The sequence below is a fragment of the Mastomys coucha genome, unplaced genomic scaffold, assembly GCF_008632895.1.
Source record: "Mastomys coucha isolate ucsf_1 unplaced genomic scaffold, UCSF_Mcou_1 pScaffold1, whole genome shotgun sequence".
Lineage (NCBI taxonomy): Eukaryota > Metazoa > Chordata > Mammalia > Rodentia > Muridae > Mastomys > Mastomys coucha.
The window spans coordinates 26,830,383-26,839,130 of NW_022196891.1; the positions used below are offsets into that span (position 1 = coordinate 26,830,383).

At 40.7% G+C, this 8,748-nt stretch overlaps 1 protein-coding gene across 2 annotated transcripts in view; it reads right to left on the minus strand.

Moving 5' to 3' along the window:
• Cd55 (CD55 molecule (Cromer blood group)) overlaps positions 1 to 8,748 on the minus strand; it is a 24,131-nt gene that overhangs the window by 7,397 nt on the left and 7,986 nt on the right. Inside the window, exons 6-9 of one of the 2 annotated variants that reach the window (XM_031381339.1) lie at positions 6,572 to 6,763; positions 3,889 to 4,029; positions 2,701 to 2,781; positions 1,986 to 2,006 (exon numbers count right to left, since the gene is read on the minus strand). In XM_031381339.1, coding sequence (XP_031237199.1) covers positions 1,986 to 2,006; positions 2,701 to 2,781; positions 3,889 to 4,029; positions 6,572 to 6,763 — 435 coding nt within the window. Of the gene's footprint in view, positions 1 to 1,985; positions 2,007 to 2,700; positions 2,785 to 3,840; positions 4,030 to 6,571; positions 6,764 to 8,748 lie in introns of both variants that reach the window. The other variant, XM_031381347.1, reaches the window with a different exon arrangement.

Here is an 8,748-nt window from a genome sequence, read left to right on the forward strand (position 1 = left end):
AAAAAAAAAAAAAAAAAAGTCTGATTGAAACTAAAGTGTGACTGATTCTTAAGCCCAAGTTCTTTTTTTCTTTATCTTCTAGATGATGTCAACTTAAAAAGCAATAAAACTATGCTGACCTCAGCATTGCCAAAAGAGAGCCAACCCAAGAGAGTAAAAAGATTACTTTTATATACGTAAAAAGTACAGGCATATAGAAAACATAGACTGATTTATGGTGTATGAACAGAATTAATATTTCATGTGGTGTGGTTAATCAGGGGAAAACATGCTTATTAGATTCTTGGCAGAGAGAAGATAAGAATGAGAGATGGGTAGGGAATGAACTCTGGCAGAGCCAAGAGTCACAACCTTTAAAATTCACACCAGTGGCATTTATAATGCAAATTAAGATCTGATGATTTCCATCTTCTCTTAAGGGAATTAAATAGGAAAAATTACAAATTTTTAGTATATTACCATATAATGGACAAAAGCTTTTTCCCAACTGAGAATAACAGAATTGAGTAAGAATGCAGTACAATGATATATACGCATAAAAATTTCAGAGATGCTCAGTTCTCTGTGCACTCACTAGAAAGTGATATTAAAGCACTCCCAGCTGTCTATAAAGAAACAAAAATGAATACACAAACACTTTCCCTGAAATACGGATCTCCTCTTTAAAGTGAGTTAACAGGATACACCTAAGGAATAACTCCTGTCATATGTCTGACTGCAGGAATGAGCTGTCAGAACACAGGTAGACTATAATATATACCCTAAAACAAGCTTCCTGAAAAGAAGTATGCACACTTGAAGAACTTCAAATGTAACACAAGAGGAGTGAAATTCATCAGCCAAGCTTATGCTTGATATATACAAGGCTTGAACTATGCCTCCAGCATCATAAAAACTAAATTTATTTAAAAAAAAAAAACACTAAATAGCAAGTATCTCAAATCTACACTAAATATCACTGAGTAAACAACAGAAACTCAGGTGTTAAAACTCACCACTTTGGCAAATCAATCAGGAGATGATTTTTTTTTTCATTAGCTTAGAATATATTTATTTCTATTTAAAATAGAAAATGTACAAAAGCAATTGCCCCTGCCAGGATAATCTCTACGTAAATCTTTAGCTTAAACATAAACTAAGAATGACAAATACCAGTACGGGTAACAATAGAAACTGAGCGCCTGTGTTCAGGCCATGTCTCTTAGCCAATACATTCCCGTATGAAAAGGGGTTATCACTAAGAAGTACAAAATGCTAAAGTCAACATCTCTTCATGAAAGGGTAGTTACAGACGCACAGGACTTTGGTATGCTACTTTTGCTATTTTTCTATTTAACAATGTCTCTTACCATTTTGTCCAAGGGGTTGTTGACCTTATTAATGAATAACAGTAAATATAATGTACAAAGAAAAATACTGGCCAAATGCTAAAAGGAATCGCCAACACAAGACGTTTTATACCTCTGCCAACTATATTGAGCGTGTAGAGAATACATTTTAAGAGAATACTGCTTAAAACTATTACTAGAGATGAAGGAAAAATATAACTAAAAGTGGGACGCTTGCTCACATTTGGCCTATGACAGAGACCTAAAACTGGTCAAAGGGTTGGTTCACTATAAAGTTCTTTGGATAAGAACCACGTTGACCATTGTTTCTGTGCTGCTTCTGCCCCTAAAATGACCGACTGACACAGCGGGCACGCAATGCTACCTGACTGATTGGCCAAATGACCTGAAGCTGTCCTAAGACAACCTTAGAACAGGAGCACGGCTGAGAAGATGAAGGAGCGTACTGGATGCCTAACGGTGTCCACAAAACAAGCCGATTAAAAGGATTTACCCGTCTTCCCTTAGGTGACCAGAAACACTGCATTTTGATAGTTTTCCTGAGACAGTTATAAGAAAAGATTCTCTTCCAGAAATATGGACTATGCTTCCCACAGTGATGGCAATTTCTTTTAACTCCCTGTGAGTCAAACTTACCATATATAAAATGGTCACCACCTAAAAAAATAAGAGGGGGGAGAAAAGAATTATAAAACTCAACATTTTAACTTTTCATTAATTTGCCAACACCTTAATATATTTACATAAGACCTCAAAACCAACTCAAACATTCACAAGTAAAAAAAACCTAATTTTATATGTATACATGATATAGATAGATAGATAGATATTTGAACACAATCATATTATTTACTTCAGCAGCATCAACATTAATAATATCTGCTGGATAGAGTTACCAATGTCAACATAAGCCATGACAGCTCTAGAACACCAAAGCAAATATTACATGCATTTAGTTATATGACTTGAGGACAAGAGACAAGAGTAAAAAGCTTAAATAGAAAACAAATGACAATATATTCTATGATCAAAACCTATGAAACCAAGTATGGAGGCACAGGCCTTGTATTTCTAGCACTGGGGAAACTGGGGCAGTGGGTATCAAGAGTTCAAGAACAGCCTGGGCTACATAATGAGATTACCTCAAAAACAAGAAAAAAGCCCAAAACACAAACTGTCAGAAACCGAAGTCCCTTTCTGCGGATTCTAAGGAGACTCTCACCATCTTCGTCATATTGTGCATGTCTATGGAACAGCTGGAGACTGCTGAACCCTGCAGTCTTAGTTATGTTTCCATTATCATAACATTAGACCTGCCCACAGGAAGGAAATCTGAACAGAATCCACCCACCTGAGTTAGACTCTCCTTTGCCTGTAGATGTTCTTGTTGGATGACGCACCGTTGTCTTGGTAACAGGGACATGCTGTGTTGCTGTAATACGAGCAGAAGTGAATCTTTGTGTAACAGTATGGAGACCCTTGGTCATTGAGAAGTGTGAAATGGTGGGCCTTTGTGTTGCTGGCGAATTCTGTGTCAATGAAGGTTTTGCTGTGGCAAATCTCTGGGTTGTTTGTGTAGTTTGGACAGCAGAAGAATTAACTGTGGTGGGATGCTGGGTTACTGGTGGAGTTTGTACAGACTCAGTAGTTGATATGAGGGACATCTGAGCTCTTGCTGGTTTTGTGCCTGAGCTTTTCGCTGTGTTGGCTTTCTGAGGTGTTGGTGAGACTTCTGTAGCTGGGACAATTGCTATGTTGGTTTTCTGAGGTGTTGGTGGGATTTCTGTAGCTGGGGCATCTGTGTTGGCTTTCTGAGGTGTTGGTGAGACTTCTGTAGCTGGGACAATTGCTATGTTGGTTTTCTGAGGTGTTGGTGGGATTTCTGTAGCTGGGACATCTGTGTTGGCTTTCTGAGGTGTTGGTGAGACTTCTGTAGCTGGGACATCTGTGTTGGCTTTCTGAGGTGTTGGTGAGACTTCTGTAGCTGGGACAATTGCTATGTTGGTTTTCTGAGGTGTTGGTGGGATTTCTGTAGCTGGGACATCTGTGTTGGTTTTCTGAGGTATTGGTGAGATTTCTGTAGCTGGGACATCTGTGTTGGCTTTCTGAGGTGTTGGTGAGACTTCTGTAGCTGGGACAATTGCTATGTTGGTTTTCTGAGGTGTTGGTGAGATTTCTGTAGCTGAAACATGTGCTGTGTTGGCTTTCTGAGGTGTTGGTGAGACTTCTGTAGCTGGGACAATTGCTATGTTGGTTTTCTGAGGAGCTGGTGGGATTTCTGTAGCTGGGACAACTGCTGTGTTGGTTTTCTGAGGTGTTGGTGGGGCTGCTGTAGATGGAATATTTGCTTTGGTAGGTTTCTGAGGTTTTGGTGAGGCTCTTGTATCAGGAACATTAACCATGCTGGGTTTCTGAGACGTCGGTGGGACTCTTGTATTTAGAACATCAACTGTGGTGGGTTTCTGAGACCTTGGTGGGACTCTTGTATTTAGAACATGAACTGTGGTGGGTTTCTGAGACCTTGGTGGGACTTTTGTACCTGGAACTCTAACTGTGACAGGTTTCTGAGATGTCGATGGAGCTTCTGTACGAGGAATATGAACATGTTTATGAGACGTTGTGGGGATTCTTGCACTTGGAACATTAACTGTTGGCTTCCCAGTTGGGTTCTTGAATTTTTCTATAAAGAAAACAATGTTAAGTTAAAAATCAGCTACATCTTGCTGACCATATAAAGCTTCCCTAGTCATTATTTGCTCAATGGCTGTTCTTTCTCTCCCCATATACATCTAGATAGGACTTTAAAAAATCCAGCCCTTATTATGCCCCTAATCTGCTATATCACTTTTTAATCCATGCATATTAACTATACGCACCAATGAGTTTCATAAAGATATGCCCTATAAATATACCACATGTTTTGACAATATTCACCAGCTTCTCCCTCTCTCCCATTATTCCTGTCCATTTCCCCAGTCTCATTTCTCATGAGACAACTGAAAACCATTACACTAGGTGAAACAAATCAGTCTCTGAAAGATGAATATTGCACATTTTTCTCTCATTAGTGGATCTTAGATTTTATATAGCTATAAAAAATCATATATATGTATATATATATATATACATACATATGAGATAAAAGTAGAAGCTACATCATATCCATATGTGACTAGACTTATACTAATATTTCATTATTTGCAATATCATTGCACATATAAGGTTTTTTTGTGTAAAGAAAGAAAAGTTAGAATAACATCCCATTATGTGACATGTCTCTCAATTTTCTCTTTAAAAACTGTCTCTTCCACTCACACCAAAGAATGGTTTTTATGTAAAGACAACAGCAGTTACTTTGTCACTTGTCTTCAGGATGAGTTACTGAATCTGTAGGCTTACTCCTTGCCGGTTGCCTTTGGTGTGCTTGTACTAACCCCTTTCGGGCAGCCCAAAGTAGGACTGAACTTCATCGAGTCTTTGACCCTTCTAAGATTTGTCTCCTTCATTCCAACATGAAGAATATAAACATGCAAGCTAAGTAGGTCATTACACTACGTATGCTCCCTCTGAAACATTACATTACCACCACCACCACCACCCCCCAAGTTATATAAGTATGTGCCAATTTTAATACACTAACAACAAAATCCCAGTGTAGGTTGCTTGGCATCCATTGTGGAGAAGGATTTAGTTAAGTCTCTTTCCACATGGCCTGTCCCTGAAGTGACAACAGGTTATATCCAGTAATGATGCCCCGCCCTGCCCACCAGACACTATGTTCTAAGTGTTCAGATGGTGTGTACACGTTTTCTCCTGCTATTTTTTTTTTTTAAAAAAAAAAATGTCTATGTCAAAGGCTACTTATAAGGAACGATTCAAAATTCGTGCTACAAAACACAGCACCCGCCACGCAGGCAAACTGCAATGGCGTGGCTGGAGGTAGTGACGTCTCTACAGAGGCCCTCATAAGGCCATAAAAATTATTCTTTGTCCCACTAAATTCTTATTTTAAATCCAAAGGGTTTGTACGCTCTCATGGAGCTTAAACTTCCTGATAATTTCCCTTTGGTCACTGATGCCTAATCTAAATTAGTCAGGAAGAAGGCTATAAAGAAAAAGCACCAAGGTTGAAGGGCAGCCGGACGGCGACTTGAAAAGGACCACATGTCATGATGGGTTCAGCTCTCCTCTGAAAATCTGTTTAACCCTAACCACTGGTGCTCACTCTCTTCTAATCTTAGTAAGATTTTTTTTTTCTTTTCCTTTTCTCTTTTCTTATCTATGGGAATAGGTATGTGGAATTCTCTAATGGTGACTGTAGATCAGTCTGGTTTTTTTTCTTTCTTTCTGTCTACCTTGTTGATGCTAATATTAATCTACTAAACAAGGGGGCAGAAGCAGGTGGCCTTCCAAAGCAAACTCCCTCTAAGGTCTCGTGTCTAAGGGTTCCGGCATTGATTATTCAATAAAGCAGGACCCATCTTTGCACGGTGCCTTGGGCACATCGAAAGGAATTCGGTTTTCTATACACAAAGTTCAGAGTGAGCGCCAAGCAGTGTTTGCAGGCAGGATCTGGCTCAGTATCACCGTAGATAGTGTGATAAGGAAGGCCAGCAGCACACAGGTCCTAGAACCACGGGCCAGTCCTGGGGCTTCACTCTAACTCCCTGCAGCTATCAACTGCTCTGCCAGAACCTTCCATGCATTCCTAATCTTCCAGGGTGTGGTGGGTACGGTGACTTGGCTTCTGCTCTCAGCTGCCTGGGTGAGGCAATGCCCAGGTGAGTGATGGACCCTGTGCTCTAGGTTGGTCCTTTCCCATAAAGCTCCTCTACAGACAGTGAGACTACCAAAAATGAGACCACCCCACCCCACAGCCGCCCCAGCCCACTCAGGGTGTTGCCAATGTTAATAATGAGTTACAAGTTGGTCTCAGGAAGTACAGAGGAAAGACACACTGCTATCTTTACTGAGACACGGTTTCCTTCGTTATCCCGGAACTGGCCTTAAACTCAAGAGATCCACCTACCTCTGCCTCCTGAGTGCGAGCATTAAAGGCGTGTGCCACGACTGCCCAGTTCAAGCTGCTATTCTTTTAACCAGGAAATCTTTTCCTTTAACCCATGATTTTACTTGTCTTGGAAGCCACACAGACAGTTCAGTATGCATGCATACATACAAGATGAGACCATGGATACACAAAGAAGATTATAGCAGGTTACCTATGCACTTGGGTGCTGGGCTACTCCACTCTCCTTGATCAGACTTGTTCACAGTACAGTAAATGGAAGAATTTCCAACCATGGTGAAGCCTTTGGCACATGAGTAGGTGACCACCTGTCTATAGACATAAGAGTCGCTCTCCCCGTGCATTTCTCCATGGTTGATTTTTGGTGGGTCTGGACAAAAGATTGCTTAAAAAGAATCAAAGTACGTTCTTTTTAATGAAGAAAAACTGATTATTTCATTTTTTTTTAATAAATAACACTAAAACACGTTTAAAAAATTTAAGACATCAATCACTTTTCTGAGTTTAGCCTTTTTGAAATGCGGATACTGACAGTGACTATTACAGTGGTTGCCAGCCTGTGGGGCGTGGCAAGATGTCTCCATTTTCACCTCCAGGGTAAGATGTTTTAGGAGAGATTGACTCAATGAGGTACAGGACAGAATTTACTATCAGCTGAGTTAAAAATAGAAATAAAGTCCAAGCTACGTTATAATGGTCATGCTGTAAAAAGAGATCTCTTTCTGACAGTTATGCTAACAGCAAGTTCAGTGGGTTGCATGTTCTTTAGCACCATTAAGCTAATGGAGAAAACAATATAATTACACATGCATGTCAAATTAAACAACCTCAAATGTACATATGCAGGCGCAGAATATCAGCAAATTCATGATACGTTTTAAACTAAGCAAGAACAACCCAGTTGTCCGGTCCAAACACAGTGTGGAGTCTACCACAGAAACACACGTATGGAGAGAGGACAGACGTGATTCTTGATTGGGGAAAACAGTCAAAGAAGTTGAAGGAACTTCTAGACCAATCCGAGTACAGGCCAAGCAGTGAACAGGTATCAAACACCAGGAGACAGGAGCTGCGTGATAGCTTGGTCAGACAAGTACTTAAGGAATAAGCAGTCCCCAAAACACATATTAAAAAGTTGGGCTTGGCTGTGTGTACCTGGGAAAGGTGGGGAGGTCAAGAGAAGCAGATCCCTAGGACTGACGGATAGCCAGCTTACTCAAATCTAGCAACCATGGGTCACTTTAGACACTGTCTCCAAAGTCCAAAGTTAGCAACCCCTGAGGTCATCCTCTGTACCATGCATGCATGTGTGCACATGTGAGTATCACATACACGCACCTGTAACTTCATACATACATACATACATACATACATACATACAGGGAGAGAAAGAGTGAGAGAGAAGGCAAGAAAGCAAGGGGGAGACAGAAAGAGAGAGAGAGAGACATAGACAGACAGACAGACCATATTCTTCCGAGCAGTTACTGTTGCTAGCACACACTTCTAATCCAAAGGACAATGAGGTCAGTGTTAAGTGTCACGGTAGACATGGCTTGAATGTGTAGGTTGTGCTGCATACTTGTGTGCCAAAGGATGCTCACAGTGGTAGTAGGAAAGGGGGCATTCGTTTTTGGACCAAGGGCTATTATTTATAGTCAAACGTTGGCCTTAAAAATGTTAGGGGTAGCCCGGAGCGTAATACTCCAGACTCAGAATAGTAAACTACGTTAGAAGTAACACAGAAGGGGGAGACGGGTCACAGATTTTTTTTTTTTCTAGTCTAAAAAGTATGTGGAACTAGTAGTAGAAGTAGTAATAATAACAACAACAACAGCAGCAGCAGCAGCAACAAAAACCAAACAGAGATTAGAAGTAAGAAGTTAAAACAAAGATGGGGGTCTGGGAAGATGTTCGTTGTAGAGAAGTGTTGATTCAAAGCAAGCAGTTACCATCAGTCAGCTGAAATTAATTAAAAACTAGTAACAAAGTAACAACAGAAAGATAGGCCAAGGTGGATCCTCCTGACAGCCAGATCTAATTCAGAGGTCAAGAACCACCTGGGTTGGTGTGTGTGAAGGTTTGGCCCAGGGAGTGGCACTGTTAGGAAGTGTGTCCCTGTTGGAGTAGGTGTGGCCTTGTTGGGGTAGGTGTGTCACTGTGGGTGTGGTGTTTAAGACCCTCACCCTAGCTGCCTGGAAGCCAGTATTCGGATAGCAGCCTTCAGGTGGCGATGCAGAACTCTCAGCTCTGCCTTGCACCACGCCTGCCTGGCCACTAAGACTTTGACCATGTTCCAGTGGATATGTGAACACACACTGGACTTGGTAGGTTTTTGTCTTTTGGGTTTGGTTTTTTTTTTTTTTTTTTTTT